Source organism: Rhinichthys klamathensis, unplaced genomic scaffold, assembly GCF_029890125.1.
Source record: "Rhinichthys klamathensis goyatoka isolate OS25496 unplaced genomic scaffold, OSU_Roscu_1.1 h1tg000558l_1, whole genome shotgun sequence".
NCBI lineage: Eukaryota > Metazoa > Chordata > Actinopteri > Cypriniformes > Leuciscidae > Rhinichthys > Rhinichthys klamathensis.
In genome coordinates this window covers 355,001-378,256 of record NW_026607026.1, presented here as the reverse complement: position 1 = coordinate 378,256, position 23,256 = coordinate 355,001, and the positions used below count along the sequence as shown (strand labels likewise).

Genomic DNA, 23,256 nt, shown 5'->3' with positions numbered 1-23,256 from the left:
TTTCACTTTATTGTGCCGTAAGTTTAAGTACCAGTTTGTGATCGATTGCTAATGCCTCGGTTAGCCTGTGTACGGAACCTGTGGCTTACGTTCGTCCATTACAACATTGGACTTGACTGAAGCTACATCGTGTCCGTGTTTTACTTTCTATTTCCCTTTTTACAGGTAAGAAAGTGGGCTGTAGTATGTTTGAATGATTTATATGTGTGTTTCATACTGTAAGGAACATGCAGAGAGTAAATGTTAGTGATTATACTAGTTGATATATGCACATTTAGCAGACTAACCGTGAAGTGTTGCTCCAGTGTAGCCTGTATGCTAACGTTAACTATGTCATGTGGACCGAGAGTGAAGCGTGGTGGTAATGTAATACCGCCGGCGCCGCCATTTTCTCTGTATTTGTTTTATATCGTAGGAAAAAGTTAAAAGTGTTATTGTTTAAGTTTATAGGAAAAATAGTGTTTAATGTGAAGAGACAATATACTTTCTGTTTAAGTGCAATGATACTACTGAGGTTGAAATGTTAAGTGTATTCCGAATGAATAATTACAAAACAGCAGTATTTAGCATTACAGAATATTCTATATTGTGCTGTTTATTTTTCCAAACCAATTTACAGGGTTAAGTAAAATCTATTTTGTTTAAATAGTCTGTTTTATTAAATGTACATTTTCAAGGTTATTTGCCAATGCTGTTTTAAGATGCTGTAAACATATTTTGATATATTTTTGGTAACTCAATTTAAAGGTTAACTCAGATATTTTGTAATATGCAGTTATAACTGACCAGCTGATATTTTTGTCTATTGTCTAGTTGTTAGAGGGACATTATTATGTCATGTAAAGGGAGAATTACATGTTTAATTGTGATACTGAGTAAACATGTTATTATGCTGTTCATGGTAAATGCATTACAACATTGGACTTGACTGAAGCTACATCGTGTCCGTGTTTTACTTTCTATTTCCCTTTTTACAGGGGCGTAACATTTGGAGGCACCGCTGGGATAGTGTGCAGCGAGGTTCAGCGTCTACAAGAGATGTCCCCAGCCGTCACACATCCCTTTTAAATAACCCAGAACATCAGAAGCAGGTGGCGAATCAGCGACAGTGGGATCCCGATCATCTTGGGCAGCTTGCATGTGATCTGAGGTATTTCTGCATACCAGGGGAGCTGCTACTACTACCCAAAGATTGAAAGGTACCACTTCACTGCTAGCACACACTCAGCTGGAAAGATGGAGTCGACAGGGTTAGAGGAGTTACAGCTTGAAGTAATAAGGGCATTGTGTCTGTTGCCCCGAGAAAGTTTGGTGGAGTTGTGTGACTATCTAATCATCGCCGGATTAGAGTTTGAACATGTTATCAACAAGGGCCGAACTGCTCTCATCACACTAATTTCAAACCACATACAGAGAGAGGAGCTAGACGAGCTTGAGGATAAAGGTATGGCTGACTTACTCCATCTTCAAGACAAAATGTCTGAGCTCCAGATAGCTGGTAAAGCTGGCACATCAAAACAAGTAGGCGAACAACAAGAAGGGGAGGAGAAAAAAATACTGGAGGGAATTGAGGCCTTGCAGCTTCAGTCAGCAAGCGCACAGAAACAGAATGAGAACAGTAAGCCAGAGACAAGAGGAATTAAAACCACCAGGCAGTCACCACAGAGTGTAGTTCACAGTCTTGCACCTCACCCATGGCACAAGGACTTTAAGATAGCTGGCCAAATCGGTGAGCTTGGTCAGAAAGACAAGCTGACTTTTTCAAGCTTAGCACGTCAAATTGACCATGGCTCAAGCAAGGGGTTTCCTGAACTTGAGATAGTAGACGCAGTTGTAAGAGCGATATCCCCAGGCATGCAACTTCGCAGCTATTTAGAGGGCAAAACCAACTTGACTTTACCCACACTGAGGCGAATACTCCGATGTCATTATCAAGAGAAAAGTGCAACCGAACTGTATAAGCAATTGACATCAGAGGTGCAGGGCATCAAAGAAACCCCACAGAACTTCCTTATTCGCACTTTCGACCTGAGACAAAAGATTTTGTTCGCTTCGCAGGAATCTGAGTCGGGTCTCCAATATGACCCTGGATTGGTGCAGAGGATGTTTCTACATACTGTGTTGACTGGCCTGCAGAATGACAACATCAGGCGGGATCTTCACCCTTATCTGGAGCAAGCTGACATCTCTGATGAATTGTTGCTTGAGCGAATGAATACAGCATGTGCTTATGAGACCGAGAGGCAGAACAAGAAAAAATTGTCAGGACAACAAAGACCTGTAACCGTCCATTCAGCCCAGTCCAACGATGCTCCTACCGAAAAGAATGAAAACCCACCGATTCAACAAAAGTCTAAAGTTTCCCCAGCTGTTCTTTTCCAGCTTGAGGAAATTAAATCTGAAATGGCTCTGTTGAAAGATCTTAAAGCAGAAGTGTCTCACATTAGGGAGTCCATGCAACAGCCCCAGCACATGCCTAGACAGCCACCGCCAGCAGGGGGGGCCGATGGCGCATCAGGATTGCCATTTTCAGGTCAGCAGGTGCAGGATCCGGCACAGGGATACTGGTTTACTACGGACCCCAGACACAGAGGGGGAACTGCTCAGTATCAGCAAAGGTTTGTCCCACAGCACAGCTTCCCCCAATTAAATCGTGGCCAAAGAAGAAAATGTTTTGGTTGTCAACAGAGTGGAGCTGAAGATTATTGCACGCACTGTTATAGGTGTGGCAGTAGCGAGCACTTTCTGGCTGGTTGTCGAGCAAGAGGACAGAGACAGTTTGGAGGTGAGTCTTTAAACGGGGGAAGGTCACTCGCACGGGACAGGGAGTGACTAGTAACACAGCAATGTCCCAGAAATGTGTGCATTGTGGACAGAAGGGTAAAGGACCAATCCTGAAGCAATGTGCATCCTGTAAGAAAGCGCTTTACTGTTCTAGACCATGTCAAGTTGATAACTGGGCAGCACACAAACGAGAATGTGAAGCACCATCGTGTATGACTACAAGCACCACTACAAAAAGGGCTAAAAGGGCTCCATTGGTAGGGGAAAAGCACATGGTTGATTGCTTCATCCAAGGCCAAAGTGTTCGGGCTTTGTGGGACTCAGGCTCCCAAGTGACCATAATTGATGAGCTATGGAAAGAAGCCCACCTGCCAGAGGAAAAACTAAGAGACATAATAGAACTTCTGGACATAACACAGGCTTTTGACATACAGGCAGCAAATGGGGAGAGCATGCCATACACAGGTTGGGTCGAGGTAACTTTTAGATTAGCTTCAGGGGCTGCATCCAACACAGAAGTAATTGTCCCCACACTTGTGATGAAGGGTGGTAAACTTGTTCAACCTATCATTGGGTCTAATGTGATTGGGATTATTATAGACAGTGAACTGAAACAGTCAAACACTACTGACAGGGAAGGGTTAAGTAGAACAGTAAGGGCAGCATTTCCAGGCCAAGCGGCGGCTTTTGTAGAGCAGGTAACGGCTGTGGTAGAGCAAGTTGGCACCACACCAGTGGATGAGTATATAGTCAAGACAAAAAGAGAGAGGGTTAACATACCAAAACGTACATCAGTCCGAATTGAGTGTTATGTAAATATGGATTCCCCACATGAAGACAACACGCTTCTCTTTGAGCCGGATGTGAACCCACGCTGGACAGAGGGACTCGAACTATGTGACATGCTTGTAAGAGTAAATAAGGGCAGAAAAAAACCCTCTATTACTGTAAGCGTGCAGAATATTACAGATCATGACATAGCGTTAGCAGGGAAAACTGTAATGGGAACTGTCCAGCAGGTCCAAGCAGTCTACCCAGCCTCCATGCTAGAGGGGTCCCGCCCTCCACCTTCAGCTACAACAAATCACATCAGAGCTGAAAAGGATCAGACTACAGGAAATGTGTGGGATCCACCTGTGGATTTGGGCCACCTCAATGAGCCAGAACGAGAGGTAGTTCATAAGATGTTGCGAGAGGAGTGTGCCTCCTTTTCAAGAACAGATGATGATATTGGTTGTATAGAAAAACTTCAACTCAGGATCTCCTTGAAAGACACCGAGCCTGTAGCAAAAGCATACCTCTCTGTGCCTAAGCCACTTTATCGGGAGATGAAGGACTACTTGAGTGACCTCATTGCTCAGGGTTGGGTGGAGAAGTCTAACTCACCGTACGCATCACCAGTCGTGTGCGTTCGAAAAAAAGATGGGAGTCTCCGACTGTGTATAGATTTCCGTGAAGTGAACAAAAAGACCCTCCCTGACCGCCAGCCTATCCCCAGAGTGCAAGAGATAATGGATGGCCTAGGAGGAAATTCGTGGTTCTCTCTTTTGGATCAAGGGAAAGCATACCATCAGGGCTTTATGGCGAAGGAGAGCAGGCCCATAACCGCTTTCGTCACACCATGGGGTCTCTATGAGTGGATCAGAATCCCCTTCGGCCTGATGAATGCTCCAGCCGCCTTTCAGCGCTGTATGGAAGACTGCTTGGAGGGGCTGAGGGATGAGATCTGTATCCCATATTTAGACGACACCCTGGTCTTCAGTAGAACCTTCGAGGATCACGTTGAGAATGTGAGGAGAGTACTACAGCGGCTACGGCAGCACGGGATAAAGTTGAAACCAAGTAAGTGTGAAATGTTCAAGCATGAGGTCCGCTACTTGGGGCGCATCGTGTCTGCTGAGGGCAGTAAGATGGATCCAGCTGATACTGCGGCTGTTAGGGCTTTAAAGGAGAAGAGGCCACGGACTGTGGGAGAATTGAGAGTAGTCATGGGGCTACTGAGCTATTACCGGCAGTATATTAGGGACTTCTCCCGCATTGCCAACCCTCTTTATGCCCTAATGGAATTAGACCCTTGCCCAGATAAGCAGAAGGACCGGAACGTAAGGACAAAAAGAGTGAAAGGAAAGTATAAAGGGACACCATCACACAAGCCAATCACATGGACTGAAAAACATCAACACATATTGGAGAGATTGATTGATTGTCTGGTTGAGCCGCCGATACTTGGATTCCCAGAATTCAACAAATCGTTCATCCTACACACAGACGCTTCACAGCAAGGCCTGGGTGCAGTGCTATATCAAGAGCAGGAGGGGAAGCTTCGTGTAATAGCCTATGCATCTCGCACACTGACCAAAGCAGAAAAAAACTACCATCTGCATTCAGGGAAACTTGAATTTCTGGCTTTGAAGTGGGCCGTTACAGAGCGCTTTCGAGACTACCTAATCAGCTCATCTTGCACTGTATATACGGACAACAATCCACTAACCTACGTGCTATCGACGGCCAAGCTGAACGCAACAGGACATAGGTGGGTGGCTGAATTAGCAGACTTTGACCTAACAATAAAATATCGCCCGGGCCGAGAGAACTCTGATGCTGATGGCCTTTCAAGAATGCCCTGTGACATAGAGACGATGATTGAAGAATGTTCAGAGGAAATGTCCTCCCCTTCTGTGCAAACTACAGTTCAAGCTGTGGAAATGAATGTTCCACACACTGTGTGGTCCATTCTGGCTACTTGGTGTGCGGAAACGGACGAGGATATGCCTACGCCCATTTCAAGAGCAGCTCTCCGTCAAGCTCAAAAAGATGATCAAGATATTGGCCCCATCATCGCCTGTAAACAGTCAAATGAGAGACCTGTAGGACAGCAGTTAAAATCATTCAGTGCACGGAGCAGATGTCTCCTCCGTGACTGGGAGAAACTCTGCTTTGATGGAGATGGGATACTTTGCAGAAAGACTGAAATCAGGACACAACTTGTTCTCCCTGAAATATTCAAGTCAACAGTTTTGAGACAGCTCCACAATGACATGGGACACCAAGGTGTCGAACGCACAACATCACTTGTTCGGGATCGCTTCATCTGGCCACACATGCAGAGAGAGATTGAACACTATGTCACTCAAAACTGTACCTGCCTTAAACAAAAAAAACCCTGTCGAGAAACAAAAGCTCCACTCACACCGATTGTCACCACTCAGCCATTCGAGCTTGTATCCATTGACTTTCTGCATCTCGACAAGTGTAAAGGTGGATATGAATACATATTGGTAATCGTAGATCATTACACACGCTTTGCACAAGCCTACCCCACCACATCGAAATCTGCCAAAACTGTAGCTGATAAGATATTTAATGATTATGCGATGAAATTTGGGTTCCCCCTGAGGATCCACCATGATCAGGGAGGGGAATTCGAAAATCAGTTCTTTGCACAGCTGAAGAAGAACTGTGGAGTAATGGGCTCAAGAACAACACCGTACCACCCCCAAGGTAACGGGCAGGTGGAGCGCCTAAACAGAACACTACTGCAAATGTTGAGAACGCTCACAGAGAGGCAGAAGTCAGATTGGAGAGAGTCGTTGCCCAAGCTTATCTACGCCTACAACAGCACTCGATGTGAGGTCACAGGTTTCTCTCCCTTCTACCTCCTGTTTGGAAGATCACCGAGATTACCGGTGGACTTATTGTTTGGCTTGACACCAGAGGCTGGGACTGCTGATCATCAGGAGTATATGAGAAGGTGGAAAGAACAGATGCAAGAGGCATATGAGATCACAACTGCAAATGCAAAAAAATCTGCTGAAAAGAGTAAGAGAAACTATGACAGCAAAGTAAGGAGTTCTGTATTGCACGAAGGTGCCCGGGTTCTCGTCAGGAATTTGACACCCAGGGGCGGAACAGGAAAGCTCCGAAACCACTGGGAAGATTGCATTCACAAAGTTATCCGTCAGGTGGGAAAAGACATGCCCATATATGAAGTCATACCAGAACAAGGCAAAGCGAGAGGACGTAGGATACTGCATCGTAACCTGCTGTTGCCGTGTGATAATTTGCCACTGGAGATACAATTGAAACCAGCTAAAGCAAAAAGACAAATCACAACAGGGACCCGCAAAGGAAGGGAGCAACAACACCAAGAAACAGACGTTGAGGATAGTGATGAAGATGACTATGGATACTCTCCGCCCAGGGATCAGTTTCTCCCTGTGATACAGTCCGAAGTAGACACAGACAGTCAGGATGCTGACAAGGAAGTTGAACACCTTTCACAGGATGCTGAGCCTCAGCAACAGGACATTTGCCAGCTGGAGCAGGATAGTGGAGATACACTGACAGAGAAGGACACATTAGGACAGCAGGGGATTATTGCTCAAGAGGACACTGCTCTGGAGGAGAGAACGTCCGTAGTGCAGTCACCTGTTCAGAGCGGAACCCACTGTGGACATGAACAGCGATACCAGCGACCAGTAAGAGAGAGACGACCTCCAAGAGTCTTCACATATGACCAGTTGGGCAATCCTGGTTGTTACAGCACTGGACTCACAAGTAACACCATGCAGTGGTACCCACCAGCACCTTATAGAACCATGCAAGCGGCAAGTGCATGGATGACTCCAGTACAGCGCTTTGACTACCAGCCTGTTGTTGTACCTGGGTACTGAATGTGTAACGCACTTACACCACACACATTTACTATACATTCATTGGTGGACTTTGAACAATCTGAGTGTAAACGCACTCACACACACACACTCTCACTCATTGTACACTCATTGGTGGACTGTTGGGACAATCTGAGTGTTAAAACACTTACCCATATGCACATACATCATACACTCATGGATGGACTGTTGAACGTACTGTTGACAATGCACACACACATTCATTCATTACTCGATGGACTGATGGACAAGCCGAGTGCTAACCTACACTACACACACTCCTGGACTTTTGAATAAGCTGAGTGCTTGTATACGAACTGTTGCAAAGGTGATCTGGAGACATCATATGTACTGTTTAACTGTATTCATCATTACCCATCTGTTGGTTGGGATGTCGAGGACGACATCTGTGTTGAAGGGGAGTATGTAAGGATGATAAAAATGATGTAATATTGAAATATACTTAATATGGTTCATAAAAAGTTAAACATCTTTATTTTATATATTCATTTTAAAAGTTAAAATTCTTTAAATCATTGCGTTGCTGCACTGTTTAAGAAATATTTAATTTATTTCTGTATAAAACAGGAGAAAGAAAATACACTTGTGGTCGGTGGATCGGTGATCTATTGCTTTTTCTGTAAAAGAGGCTGAAGTGATTTAATAGGATAAAAAGACGATCTGTGTTTAAAATGCTGTCTTATTTAACTTCTATAACCATTTTGGTCTTTGTTTGTTTACATAAGTTTCACTTTATTGTGCCGTAAGTTTAAGTACCAGTTTGTGATCGATTGCTAATGCCTCGGTTAGCCTGTGTACGGAACCTGTGGCTTACGTTCGTCCATTACAACATTGGACTTGACTGAAGCTACATCGTGTCCGTGTTTTACTTTCTATTTCCCGTTTTACAGGTAAGAAAGTGGGCTGTAGTATGTTTGAATGATTTATATGTGTGTTTCATACTGTAAGGAACATGCAGAGAGTAAATGTTAGTGATTATACTAGTTGATATATGCACATTTAGCAGACTAACCGTGAAGTGTTGCTCCAGTGTAGCCTGTATGCTAACGTTAACTATGTCATGTGGACCGAGAGTGAAGCGTGGTGGTAATGTAATACCGCCGGCGCCGCCATTTTCTCTGTATTTGTTTTATATCGTAGGAAAAAGTTAAAAGTGTTATTGTTTAAGTTTATAGGAAAAATAGTGTTTAATGTGAAGAGACAATATACTTTCTGTTTAAGTGCAATGATACTACTGAGGTTGAAATGTTAAGTGTATTCCGAATGAATAATTACAAAACAGCAGTATTTAGCATTACAGAATATTCTATATTGTGCTGTTTATTTTTCCAAACCAATTTACAGGGTTAAGTAAAATCTATTTTGTTTAAATAGTCTGTTTTATTAAATGTACATTTTCAAGGTTATTTGCCAATGCTGTTTTAAGATGCTGTAAACATATTTTGATATATTTTTGGTAACTCAATTTAAAGGTTAACTCAGATATTTTGTAATATGCAGTTATAACTGACCAGCTGATATTTTTGTCTATTGTCTAGTTGTTAGAGGGACATTATTATGTCATGTAAAGGGAGAATTACATGTTTAATTGTGATACTGAGTAAACATGTTATTATGCTGTTCATGGTAAATGCATTACAACATTGGACTTGACTGAAGCTACATCGTGTCCGTGTTTTACTTTCTATTTCCCTTTTTACAGGGGCGTAACAATTGCATATCCTTAATGTTGGAGCCATTATATCGAGTATATTTTTGTTTGTGACACTAGAGGGCGTGTATGTAACAGGTGGCACAATGGATGGTCAAACAAACTTTTTGACTTTGCAGTTCTTTTTTTAAAGAAAAAATGTTTAAATATATTCCAAAATATTTATGTAAATATATTTTGTAACAATATAATTTATTTGAGATATTTTAGCATATTTATGAAAATGTATCTTAAGAATATATATATATATAACATTTAAAAAAATATTTTGCCCTCCATATATTTCAGTCCAAATACATTCACATCAGGATTATTATAGTTACCTAAAACTAACACAATAAAAATAAACATTTCTATTGCTTTTAAATAAAATGTATTTACATTTACATTCATGCATTTAGCCGACACTTATCCAAAGTGACTAACAGAAGAAGAACAAAGCATTCATCAAACAGCCACGATCGGTATAGTACTCTTGTTGAATGTGCCTTTACGACTACAGGTGAATGAAGGTTGTGCACCTCGAAAGCTGCAGAAATAGCCTCAGCAATCTATTTGCTTTTTCTCTGTTTGAATGCTGAGGAAACTTGGGTAAACCAAAGCACACCAGCAGTTGATCAGTTTTACACCACTGGGATTAACATTCTAGTGCCCTAACTGGACAAAGCATGTTAAAGGGGTGGTATAATGCCCTTTCTGTCAGGACCACTATCGTCGAATATGTTTAACAATTAGCATAGGATTGGCGATATGGTTCTGTTCTGGGCAAGAACTCCCTGCGGATCCATGCAGCCTAGATAAGAGCAGCAATAACCCCCCCTTGGGTAAACAGAACAGAACCAACATGAATGTATTGCAGATATCATTAATGTCAAGATTTTAAAGTACAACATAATTAGAGAATTTTAGTCTGATTCAGGGGTAATCAGAATGCCAAATCCTGACTGGACCTGGGGGTGGAGGAGGGTAATTATCTCCTGAGAAACGCGATAGCTACTGACAATACTGAGGAGCTTATACATGTGATAGGAATAGTATTCCTATAGGTAGACTTGGATCAGCTGAGTGTCAGCTGACACGAGCTTGACTAACGTGACCTGCCAGAACTGACGCTTGATTTTCACAAGATGTAAAATAAGTCTCTGATGTCCCCAGAGTGTGTATGTGAAGCTTTAGCTCAAAATACCCCACAGATATTTTTATATAGCATGTTAAAACTGTTACTTTTTGAGGGTGAGCAAAAACTCACCGTTTTTGTGTCCCTTTAAATGCAAATGAGCTGCTGCTCCCGGCGCAGGGGGCGGAGCTTCAAGAGCTTGTGTCGTGAAAAATTCAAAAACTTTTAGCTTTTTATGTTCAAACCGGAGTCAGATAAACATGGAGAGACTCAAGAAGAAGGTACAACATGTAGACATTTCTGAATGGTTAGATGAATATATGTAGCTTGTGTAGTTATCTTCTAATAATTGGTTAGCAAATTCTGTCAGTATTATCTATAAATCCCGTTTTTTTCCCTCCTGACCATAGATGACACAGAATCTCATCTCAGCACTTCTGATGAATGGCTATGCTATTTTTGTCAATTCATAATCATATCAAAATTTGTGAGATTTAGTTTTGATGTCAATTGATTTAATTGTATGTCTCTGGAAAATAGTGATCTTTTTGACATTCTATTTGTTAATGAGGGATTTGTGGACTCAGTGTTTTTGGATTTGTAGAGTAAAAGTTATAGTTAAGTAAAAACGATAAAATTATACCCTTGGGGTAAAATGAGCCACCCAGAATTGGCCCCGAGTGCATTCATAGTGCATACGAGTGCATTCATAGTGTTGCTAATATGCAAATCTCCAATTAAAATATGGTCAATTGAATATGTAAATATTAATATGCCTATATACAAGTCATAGTATAGGTAATCTTCACCAGTGTACTGAAGCAATGTGATTTTATTTTATTTGCTTTACCCTTGAGGCTCCCCTAGAAGAGGGACTCTGGTTGTAACATTGATCCACTGGAGGCAAGTTTGCAGAACCCAAGTGCAGTTTAATATTATTCAAAAACAAGATCAAACATAAAGCAAAAGAATGGCACGAAATTCGATTGAAAAACAAAAACATGAACATGGCACCTACCAACAGTGGTTACACAAACCAATACTTGACAAAAACACATGAAAAAGGGCTTAAATATCAACTACTAATGACTAAACAAGACACACCTGTGAACATGATAGAGAATTAAAGCAACACCAAGTAACTTTTCCTCTGCGGTCGCCGGCTGGAAGCGGAATTGTCCATTACCGCTGTTGTAAATAATTTAGCCTTCCGCATCCTACTGTCGCACGCACGCTGTTTATCCAGTCAACAATGGCAGACATCCCAACCTGCAAGAAGTCATTTCAGGGTGGGGTTGACTAGCTTTCGTGAGGCACAATCGCAAGGTCTCTCACTCTCTCCCTCTCTGCCGTGCGCGCGCTATGTATGTTATGCGCGCAGTATGTTCTGTCTCGCATGCGCGCTCTAGATTCCAGGAGATTTGAACTAATTTGCGGGCATCAGGGATCATTATCAATATGCGGGAGACTCAGGGGTGTAATCCATCAGCCGGAAACTGAAGCTTCCCTTGGGAGCCGCCATCACCGCTATCACCTGCTGTTAGCATTCCATTGACTCCCATTCATTTTGGCGTCACTTTGACAGCGAATAACTTTACATCTGAGGCATTTAAAGACTCCATTTGTCCATTATTTATTTCTTAAGAAACAGGACAATGTATAAAAGGCTCCATTACTTTGTATCTTACGTTATGGCCCCGTAGAAGCCGTTTTTGTAAAAATAGGCTAACGATTGTGTCATAACACGCGACTCTCTGTCGCACAGTAGAGAAATTACCGTATAGACAGAAGGAGAAGCTCATGGCAATCTTTTACTGTCTATGAGGCAATCGGGTGGACGTGGAGGCAAAGTCAAGGGAGAAGCCCACAGTTCATAAAAGCAACGGGACAAAATATTTCAACAACAGATTTGTTTCAGATTTCAATTCAGATTTGTCTCGGCACAGCTACTAGAAGGTCAGAACGGTTGCTCACGTCACATCTACGTCGTCAAGCTCAGTTTGAGCCTGCACAGTCGCTCAGCCATCAGGAAATGAGTGCTTCTAATGGGCTTCAACTTTCTCCGTTGAAATCTATGGGGTCGCTGTGTCCATTTCTTTTACTGTCTATGGGGAGACTCCCGGGCCACAGACAATTTGAGGAAGTGGTGGGGGAAGTGACGTATGCCGTAAAGCAGTCGAATTTTGTAGTTCTTTTTGTGCTCGGGTTCCTACCCGAAACCCGAAGTTACATAGTGCCAGTGAAAGCGATACAGACCCCGTCAGGCTATGGCAGACGTGTCATTCAACCTATTGTAAGTCGATGTACCATCACAAGGGTCTTGGAAATATATTATGAATGTTGAAAAACTACATAATGTTACTTTAACCAATGACTACTTGACACAAAAGCACATAGCAGATCACATGAGGATCAGGTGATCACGACAAGACATGAAACCTGACTGACATGAAACATGTTATGTCAGTTTTTACTCCATTGGTCAAAACACAGTTTCTCATCATGGTTTAATGTCCCTGTATTATGAAGTAAATGGTCATTTTTCTGTTCAGAGTGTTGTAAATTCTGTTTAGATATGACCAGCTGTCAATCCGTGCATTATTTAATGATTCTTGATGGGTCCTGTTGGACTTCTGACTCTTAATGACTGTATCTTTAAATATCAGTTTTGATAGAGTGATTCAGTATTTATTACTCTGTAAATCAGGTTTAGAAGTCAGACTGTGAGGTTCATAATAGCAGGGCAGGAAGAAGCTCTTACTCTACAAACACACACAGAAAACAACTGGCCACTCGCAGCCACAAACTATTAGTCCACCGAGAGACTAAAAGCTGTTTCTGGAGAAGAGCGACCACAGGTTTCAGTCTGACTCAGACGAGCTGCTACTGTCACACCTCAGCAAGAGAGATGTCAGATCAGAGACTGTTTCAACTTTTGGTTTGTTTGTTTTACATTCACAACTGAGAATTGAATTATTACAGCTATTTATTTAAGCAAACATCTCTATTTTACCATGAAAAGAAGATTTATTTGACTCTCATACTTTACATATTTAATGTAGGTAGTCGTTCTTGTAAATGTTAATGATAAAAATTAAGAATGTTTTCTACCATTAGGAACAATTCAAGTTTCAATAAGACCCAGTAAAACATATACAATTGTTTATAAGACATTTTGTGTGTGTGTGTGTGTGTGTGTGTGTGTTTGTGTGTGTGTGTGTGTGTGTGTGTGTGTGAGAACTAGGAGGGTCTTCAAACTGTTGTGGGAGGATTCACACACACCAGATTAATAGTTCCGCTAAAACCAGTTAGTTTTTTTCAGCTGAGAGTCTTTATAGATCGGACCTTTCAGTAAACCGCTGGAGAACATGTTCCCCGTGTGTGTTTTGTTCTGGTTGTGCTGGAGCCGTCTGACTGGTAAGTAAAATATATTTGTATGGCTCCATGTCATAACAGACTGTGATGAATTTCACTTTCAGTTCTTCAAAGAAAAATCAAATATGTTATTCGAGTGCTATTTCAGATTCAGGTCTGTGTTTGATTCTCTTAAGTGCTCTTAGTCCCACAGACGTGGAAAATAATGGCTATAACTAGCCAATTACAATTTGTCAGGCTTTTTTTTTGTTTTTTTCCCCTGTTTTGAACATCTTAATTTTTAACATGAAATGAAAATCATCTGAAAATCTTCTTTCTTTTTTTTTTTTTAATTAAGAAAAAAGAAGCAATTTGCAGTAATCACGGACAACTACTAAAGTCATGGAAATCCATTTCCTGGATGTTCTTCACAATTAAATGTTACAAATTGCAACATAATTTGTAAACCTTCATCTGTGTAAAATCTGCCTCTGTACATCCGTCAGGTGTGTTTGCTGATTCAGTGTCAGTGATGGAGGGAGATTCTGTTACTCTAAACACTGATCTCACTGAAATACATGAAGACGACGACATACTGTGGACATTTGGAGCTGGAAACTCTGTGATCGCTGAAATCAGTAGAACTGATGGAGTCTTTTCCACATATGATGATGTTCTTGATGGGAGATTCAGAGATAGACTGAAGCTGGACGATCAGACTGGATCTCTGACCATCACACACACCACAACTGAACATGCAGGAGTTTATCAACTAGAAATAAGGGGAGTGAAACTGTCATCAAAAACATCCAATGTTTCAGTCTATGGTGAGTATTGAGGTCATGTAAGGAATGACAAAATCAAGCAATGCTTTCAGATCTTACACACAGCTCAATATTATAAACACGACAGATCATTCGTTAGACTACATAAAAAAATGGAGAACACAGAAAGCACGCAGTTACAGAAAAACAGTATATTGTAACTAAGTTTTGCAATTACGTAAAAAAAATGTAGTAATGACAACTTACTGAATAATATGGATGCACTGCCAGTATAGTATTGTACTGAATATTGTATAGTATTAAATGTCTGTATATTCAGCACTTGCATACTGTAAAAATACAGTGTCCAACTGCAAAAGCCAAAGAGGTTACAGTAAAAAACTCAAAATGAAAAGCATGTTACAGTCACTCAGAAGAGTTGTGCTGCAACATGCAAAATTAAAGTCAAGGAGAGAGAGATATTCTGCTTCAGCATCATGTCTTCATGCCGGGTCCGGCCGGAGGACTTTGTCCACATCACATGCCTGTATTTAGCATTTTGAAACAAAAGTGCATCCCAATGCAAAATGTGTTTTAGTGAGCGAGAATGTGTTTAGAGTTTTGTGAAAAAGAGTGCATGAGATTTGGAAACAGTGCTGAACTTGTTTAATGTTTTACAGAAAGAGTGATTTATTCGACAAATCGGTTTAGGCTATTGAGAATTTGGTTCAGAAAATGGGGTTTAGTGTTTTAGCAATTCAGAAAAACTGTATTAGAAAATATTAGAAAGTAATGTGGCCATGACACAACGCTTCCACTGTTACCACACCTCGAGCATCTGATGCTGATTCCAAAAAGTAATTTTAGAGCTAGTAACGGAGGCTTGAGCCACTGATACTAATGCAGTTATTAAGAGAGAGAGAGAGAGAGAGAGAGAGAGAGAGAGAGAGAAAGAGAGAGAGAGAGAGAGAGAGAGAAAGAGAGAGAGAGAGAGAGAGAGAAAGAGAGAGAGAGATTGTGAGAGAGAGAGAGAGAGAGAGAGAGATTGTGAGAGAGAGAGAGAGAGAAAGAGAGAGAGAGAGAGAGAGATTGTGAGAGAGAGAGAGATTAAGATGTGGCGAAGTGATATGGAACTGTAATGCGGTCAAAACCTGCCTGGAACTACTTTAGCTGATCATTTCCCTTAAAATAATTGCACGCCTCAGATCATTCGTCAACCAATCAGATTCAAGCATTCAACAGCTTACAGTCTAAAATGAGTAAAGATATGATAGACATTGTTATCCATATGTATCTTTATTCTCTCATGTTTTCCAGTTCGTCTGCCTGTTCCTGCCATCATCAGTAACTTTTCACACTGTTCTTCATCATCATCATCAAATTGTTCATTGGTGTGTTCATCAGAGGTGAATGTGAGTCATGTGACTCTCTCCTGGTACGCAGGAATGAGTGTATTGTCCAGCATCAGTGTGTGTGATCTCATCATCAGTCTCTCTCTACCTCTGGAGGTGGAATATCAGGATAAAAACCCCTACAGCTGTGTGCTGAACAATCCCATCAGCAACCAGACCACACATCTGGACATCCACACACTCTGTCACACATGTGCAGGTACAACAGCACTGATGATATTATTGACCCACAACCAGCCTCCAAATAAGCACCATCATGTTCTGTTTGCTAAATTATGATCATTTTCATCTAGTTGAAAATCCAAATTTATCATTGTTTTTTTTATTTAGAAGTTCACGACCTCTGTTGTGGATCTACTGAAGCTGTGATCCGATTGGCTCTCTCTGCTCTTGTGGGCGTGGCTACTGTGGCTTTTCTGCTTTATGACATCAGATCTACAAGAGGAGACAAGAAACTGATAAGCCCATCATAAATATTGTGAAATTAAGTTTTAGTCTGCAAAGTTGAAAAGATATATGCAAGGATTAAAATGAAAATCCACTCACCACCGACTGGCTGATCAAAAGCATGACGGGAAACGACTTGCTGACGACACAGCTTAATGCTGATTGGTTTAAACAACTGTGATGTATTGTTCTCTTTTAAAACTCTGATATCATGTTTTATGTGTATACGTATGTTATTATGTGTGAATAAACTCTGTGACAGTGCGATATGGGTTATATTATGTCATTTTTATTAAAACAATATATATAAAATCATGTCTGTATTAAAGAAAAAATTATTGATAAACACGTATTTTTGGGGTGTCTTAAGTTTATCAAGCTACGAGAATACTTTTTGTGCGCAAACCTCCCCCCCAAATAACAACTTTATTCAACTATTAATAGCGCAGCGCTTCTGTGTTGTACATCACATGCATCATGACAAGCGTCAGCCAATAGTGAGCCTGACTCAAGGCCCACAGAGAAGAAAATTAATAGTTGAATAAAGTCGTTATTTTGGGGGAGTTTTTGCACACAAAGAGTATTATTGTCGCTTGATAAACTTAAGGTTGAGCCACTGTAGTCACTTGGACTATTTTAACGATGTCTTTCATAACTTTTCTGGCCCGGCAAGTTTCAAATAGAGTATTTCTGTTAGAACAGTGTCGTGTTTGCGGCCCCTAAGTTAATAACTAATAATCTTCGCAACGGAAGTGAATCAATCAAAACTAACTTTAGCTGGACAATAACTTTATCCTAATGCTGTTGTACAGCCTAAACAATCTGTTATGGTAATTTCTACTATAACTGTAAAGCTGCTTTGAAACAATCCACTGTTAAAAGCGCTTTATAAATGAAGGTGACTTGACTTGATTACCAAGCAATTCTTTCATTGGAAATACAATTTGCATAAACATTAATTTTGATCATTTATAGCACTAAAACAGTTTATTTAAATGAAAACCATATTGTGTTATATTGATTAATTGTGAGCTGAATCAAAATAAAAATCGATTGTAGTGAGAGAAGAGACCTGCACATGAATGTAGAGGAAAATACATAAAGCTACTTGATGTCTTTTAGAAGGGAATGAAGTTTATGTAGTCTATGATGATTGACATAAAAACATCAATATGGGTTCTTAGGGAATTTGTAAATCAAAAACATAGTTACTGATGTTTAAGTCGCTTCAACAGAAACACACCATCAACTAATAACGAGAGAGCTCCGGTTTGTCTTTTGAATCGCGTGTTTCCTTCCTTATCACAAAGCATTGGTTGCATAATTCTAAGAAGACTAAATGCTACAAGTAGATTACATGTGATTTAAATGCAAATCAAGTAGTAGGCTACCTTTTTATATTGTATTATGGCAAATAAGCACCACCTGGAGGACTTTTTATACGAAATAATTAAATCACATATGTTTAGATGATCACATTGCTATTTTCTGTGATTTCAGTAACAGATGATTTAATATTCCATAACTTTCCATAAAAAGGTAAGTGCTTATCATTAATCATTGTGACATGCAAAGCATTTATTTGTAGGTGAACCCAGTTTGACTCCATAAAGAACGACGATCCGTTCAATGAAGACCAGAAGTCAAATCTGAAGTTCATTTATTTTACTGAACACAGTTCTCCACACTTCCAAAGACAGTAGAAAATAGTACAAAGTAGAATCCATCCTCAAAATAACTGATAAAAACAGTTCTTACAGGCACATGGGTGATCAGATGAGGACATTTCTACAGGTTCAGATACATTAACAGTGCAATATCTGAACACAGTGTTTGTTACTGAAATGTGGACAATATCTTTGACACAGTTCTCATGTAACTATCATAAGAGTAACAGGCGAGTGTCTTTATACACTATAAGATAAAAAAGGCAATATTCTTTCTTAGAGTCACAGAAAATCACTGGAACAGAAGAATACATCCACACTCATGAACTTGAGCTTATATAAAAACACTCTGATACAAATTCAGCATCACATTTTAACATTATAATGACCAGTGCTGTAAACTCTAGAGAATACACATGGCAATTATACACGTAGTGCATTAGTAACCTTCACATTGTCTCATACAGCTAACATGAGAACAGCTAAATAAAAATAAATTAGCACAACACAAACTCTAGCCTATAGAGGCTCGTAGAAGATTAAGAGATTAAAGAATATAAAGTACATAAGTGCATTCAAACAGCAAGAAGAAACTATCTTGCTATAGCCTAACTGTGCAAGGGAAAGTTGTGAAGTAAGTTTTAATAGTTTATAATATATAATATATAGATTTGAACATGCATGTTCACACATAGTCATTTCTTAAAGCTTTATCTGCCGATGTCAAATCTTATTTATATTACATATTATCTGAATATATTTATATTCATTTAAACTAAATACTTAATAATTGTTAAAAAATAAAATAATAATTGTTAAATTGGCCAGGTTTCACAGACAGGACTTAGATTAAACCAGGATTAGGCCTTAGTTCAGTCTAGGAATAGGCAATTGTCAACTTCTACAAACTAAACAGAAACCTACCAGGCTATCCACCAAAACAGGCTTCATGGCACAGGCCCCTGATCTCTTGATTCATTTGATTGCTTGATGATCAAATGAATTAATTACAAAACAAGTGCATATTTAGTCTCTGGAAGCTCCTGCAGCGACACCAGCAACAGCAGCTGCAGCAAATAGCAGAACAGCGATAACTATTCCAGCTACAACACCAGCAGACAGAACTGAACCTGGATCAGTGAAAGAAAGAGAATCCGTCAGATTGATCTATAACAAACACAAGATATCTGAAGGTCTCAGAGAGTACATGTGAATCTCATTCAGTTTAAAGTAGATCACGGTTTCACACAGTGATGTCAGAAGTAGTGTTGCTTCAGTACCAAGTCGTCAAGATATTAAAATAAAAATATATACTTTTTACATTCCTCTGTAAGTGTTATCCTTCCAAATGCCCACATTACTCACCAGTGACAGAAACACTGAAGCTCTTAATGATGCAGAATCTGCTGTTGCTGATCAGTAGTGTGTATTCTCCAGAGTCTGTGTTTCTGGTGTTAGTGATGGTCAGAGATCCAGTCTGATGATCCAGCTTCAGTCTGTCTCTGAATCTCTCAGTTTTATCATTACACTGAACATCTGTACAGATCTTACTCGGATCTCCAGTGATATTAGTGAGGAAAGTGTCATTAAAAAACCATTTCATCACAGCATTCGTTTTTCTTTCACCAGGATCTAAAGTGACAGATTCTCCCTCCTTCACTGTCTTTCTCCTCATTTTATCTCGTTCAGCAGCAGAAACACCTGAAACACAAACCAACAGATGCTGGAGGATCTTTTTAGGAAAGAAACTCTAAAACAAGAACAAACTATGACATTATTGTGCATTTTCATTTCCTAGATCTTGAGAAAACCTGTAGAAATAACATTAAACAATAAAATATTCAAGTGAATTGTAAAAAATGTCTCTCTTTATTCATAAAGGCTTTTTTTAATTAGAAATGTCAACTGAAATTGCTGGATTAAAAATATATAATTTACTGCATTATATTTTCACTAAGCAATTATTGGAAAAAAAATCTAAAATATTTTATTGTGATTATATGACACAAATTGACAAATTATTTTACATTTTCTTGACTCAGTCTGAAAGCAACATTTATCCATATTTTGTGCTAATAAACACAATGTATGTACTTATTTTTACCCTTTATGACCTGCCATAGAACAATTCCACCAGAGTATGTCTTTGTATTTTTACATGCTGTGCTGTCAAGTCATACATCAAAATAATCCTTACTCTCCCAATTTGAAGGCTATGTTTGTAAAAAATCAATAGTAACTAGATAAATATCTCAAAAGTGCAATAAACAAAAAGAAAAACAATTTTAATTATTTATTTTTTACATATTTTATTCAATACAAAAAATGGATAAAATGTCAACCTCAAACTTGTCAATGTGAAAAACGTGCATAAAACAATTTAAAACGATACAGAATTGATTTGAACTGTTTACATAAATTCGTTTTTTAAGATACACTCATGTTTACACTCATTCAAAAAAAGGGAGGGGAAATGCCATGTAAAATATTCAATTACATTTGTGGTCAAACAGATAACATTTTGCTTTTGAATATTGATTGAACATTGAATTGGTTAAAATATAAAATAAATAGATGAGCAGACGTATAGTTCATCGTCATCGGACACAATTAGTATTTCCAAAACCTCCGTGTCCGTGTACTTTCGTTTAGACATAACGTTGCGTGCGTGCGCGCACGCGCGCGTGTGTGTGTGTGTGTGTGTGTGAATGTGCTTGTATTTGTGAGTGTCTAAAGGAGAAAGAAATGATAAAATAAAGCAATGGTAAAAAGACAATAACGATAAGAAGGAACATATAGCAAATGGGAGTCAAACGTGTGATTTTTTTTCCCCCAACCCACTTTAGCGGAAATCCCGCCCTGCAGCCGATTTCATTGGTTTAGGTTACAGTGACGGGTAGGTTTAGGGATCAGTGTTTGGTGTAGGCAATCTGTACAGTGATTGACATGACCAATGACTTTAGAATCGGCTGCAGGGCGGGATTTCCGCTGAAGTGGTTTGAAAAAAAAAAAAAAAAAAAATCACACGAGTCAAACGCATGGTCAAATGACGCAGCTTGTGACGTCACAACATGCGACACACCCGGGGGTCATAGTGCACAGAACGTGATACGTCGATAGGTGTGTTCGACATCGGCTGCGGCTGGATGTAACTGATCGGCGAGAGTAGCCGCGTGCAGGCGGGGAGGAGCTGCAAATGGAGACGTGAAGTCGGACACTTTCTGGTTCCCGTATAGTGACCGCTCACGTGGTGTTTGTATACTTTACCACAGCTGAAGTGAAATAAATTCAATATTTGCCAAATGCCGAATGTTTCAGACACATTTTCATTCAATACTTTATGTACTGCTTCATACAGCATCTGTTTGAACAAGAATAAAGTTCAAAATAGCCACTATCAATGAAGTGCAGCAGTCGACGTTTTTAATCACTTTTATTTTGATAAACATAACACAATATATCGCGACTACATGAAAAGAGTGTTTACTGTTATAAAAAACTGATTTGTGAGCTTTAGTGGAACTAAAGGTGTGAGAATAAACACGAAACGCACGTGATCGTTGTCATGCGGTGAATCCGGGCAATCGTGGAACAGCTGTGTCGTCATCAGAGCTCGTGCAGCCCCGAGCAGCCGCTCTTCAGAAGCTGCGCTGGCTGAGTTCTCCGGCTGCTCTCGAATCGCTCTCGCGGTATTTTGATGGCATACGTCACAGTCACGTGGCGTCGGCGCTGTATCAAGTCGGACAACATTTCTAACCGGCATGCACTGCTTCAAGTCAGCCGCCGATCGGTCTGCGCAGAGCTGCATGAAGTCGAACAAGCCTAATGAGCCATCGGAAGACGTAACTATCAATCGCAGATCTACAGAACATGTGTGCAAAGACGTGCAATGCATTTTTGTGGGGTTTTTTTTGTAAACGCATATTACGCAGTTTGTACAGACTGATCAGAGGGTGAAAACAACGCAACATGGGGATGTTGGAGGCTTGATCTGAACATGTTACATCTCTGGTTTTGTATGCAAAAAGAATGATTGAGCTAGCAATTTGGTTTCAGTTTCTATAGGCTTTTAAACAGACACACGCAAACGTCGGTCTTAAAGGGTTCAATCAAATCCCCATCACTTTGAACCTTCACTGAAAAAAACAATAAGTAAAACTTACTTAATTTTTCTTTGGCAAGTTTTTGCACTCATATTTTTAAAGTAAATTTCACACGCATATTTTTCAGTAAATTTCACATGGAATTAAGTAAACTCTACTTAGCTAAGTTAAGTGAAAGTAACAAAAAATATAAGTAATTTTAATTTGGGATTAAAAGGTTGAGTAATATCTATTTAGTTGAAGTTTCATTTGCAATACATTTCACTTAAACAATATAACATTGAATTAAACCACACTTTTAAAGTACATGTTTTACTTAGAAACATCCAAGTAATTATTACAATAGATATGGAGTGAGACGCAATCAAAAACCAAAAGTCATGTGAACGCAGAGACCTCAATACTTGGTAGATAATACACAGTGGGCCTCATTCATGAAACACGAGCAGAACAAATTTGTGTGTAAATCGTGTGTAAAGTGGTTCTGGCGTAAATTTTGGGATTCATTAAAATGTTCGTATTTTCCAAATGTTAGTTGGTACACAAGAAATCTACACCTGCTCCCAGCCACGCGTAAATAGTGCGCTTAACACCCGAACGTTTTGCTCATTAATAACTAAGGCTGCATTTTAATTCACCTTAATCGGGTACATATTTGCACAGCATTTTCAAAAAATATTATATATAGTAATTACATACGGTTTTTCTTATTATGAGAGCCAGTAATAGCATCTGCGATGGTGGTCCTTCTCCAGTTTGAATACTATTTTTCCGAAGTGAACTAATTCGTTTTTTGCTCTCAAGCTTAATGTCGAACCATTTTCTTCTCACTCCTGGTAATGTTCGATTAACAGATGAAACTCCATTAACTGCATCTGTAAAATGCAAGCTTTCTTTTTTTTTAGGACCCGATACGCCACTATGTACGCTTGAAAATAAAATTTGGCGTTTTGAATGAACTTCTGATAATAAAACTTCAATTTCTGCATCTGAGAATTTTTTTTTTTCATTCGCATTCATGTCATAATATGATGCCCATATATAGTTGTCAGTCATATTTAATAAGTGGGATTTATGGTAATTGGGAATGAACGTGCACGCGCGTCCCATTTACGACTGATTGGAATTCATTAACACACACACACATTTCACTATCACATCTGACGTTTACGAAGTATTTGTGAATCAGGAGAAGAGTTTTCG

The 23,256-nt window shown here is 39.7% G+C and overlaps 1 protein-coding gene across 1 annotated transcript in view; it reads left to right on the top strand.

Annotated features, from left to right (window-relative positions):
* Positions 1-13,640: 13,640 nt before the first annotated feature.
* LOC130073727 (uncharacterized) overlaps positions 13,641-23,256 on the top strand; it is a 58,558-nt gene continuing 48,942 nt past the window's right edge. The window contains exons 1-2 of the mRNA XM_056239300.1: positions 13,641-13,723; positions 14,167-14,487. Of these exons, the coding sequence (XP_056095275.1) occupies positions 13,675-13,723; positions 14,167-14,487 (370 nt within the window). The 5' untranslated portion in view covers positions 13,641-13,674. The remainder of the gene's footprint in view (positions 13,724-14,166; positions 14,488-23,256) is intronic.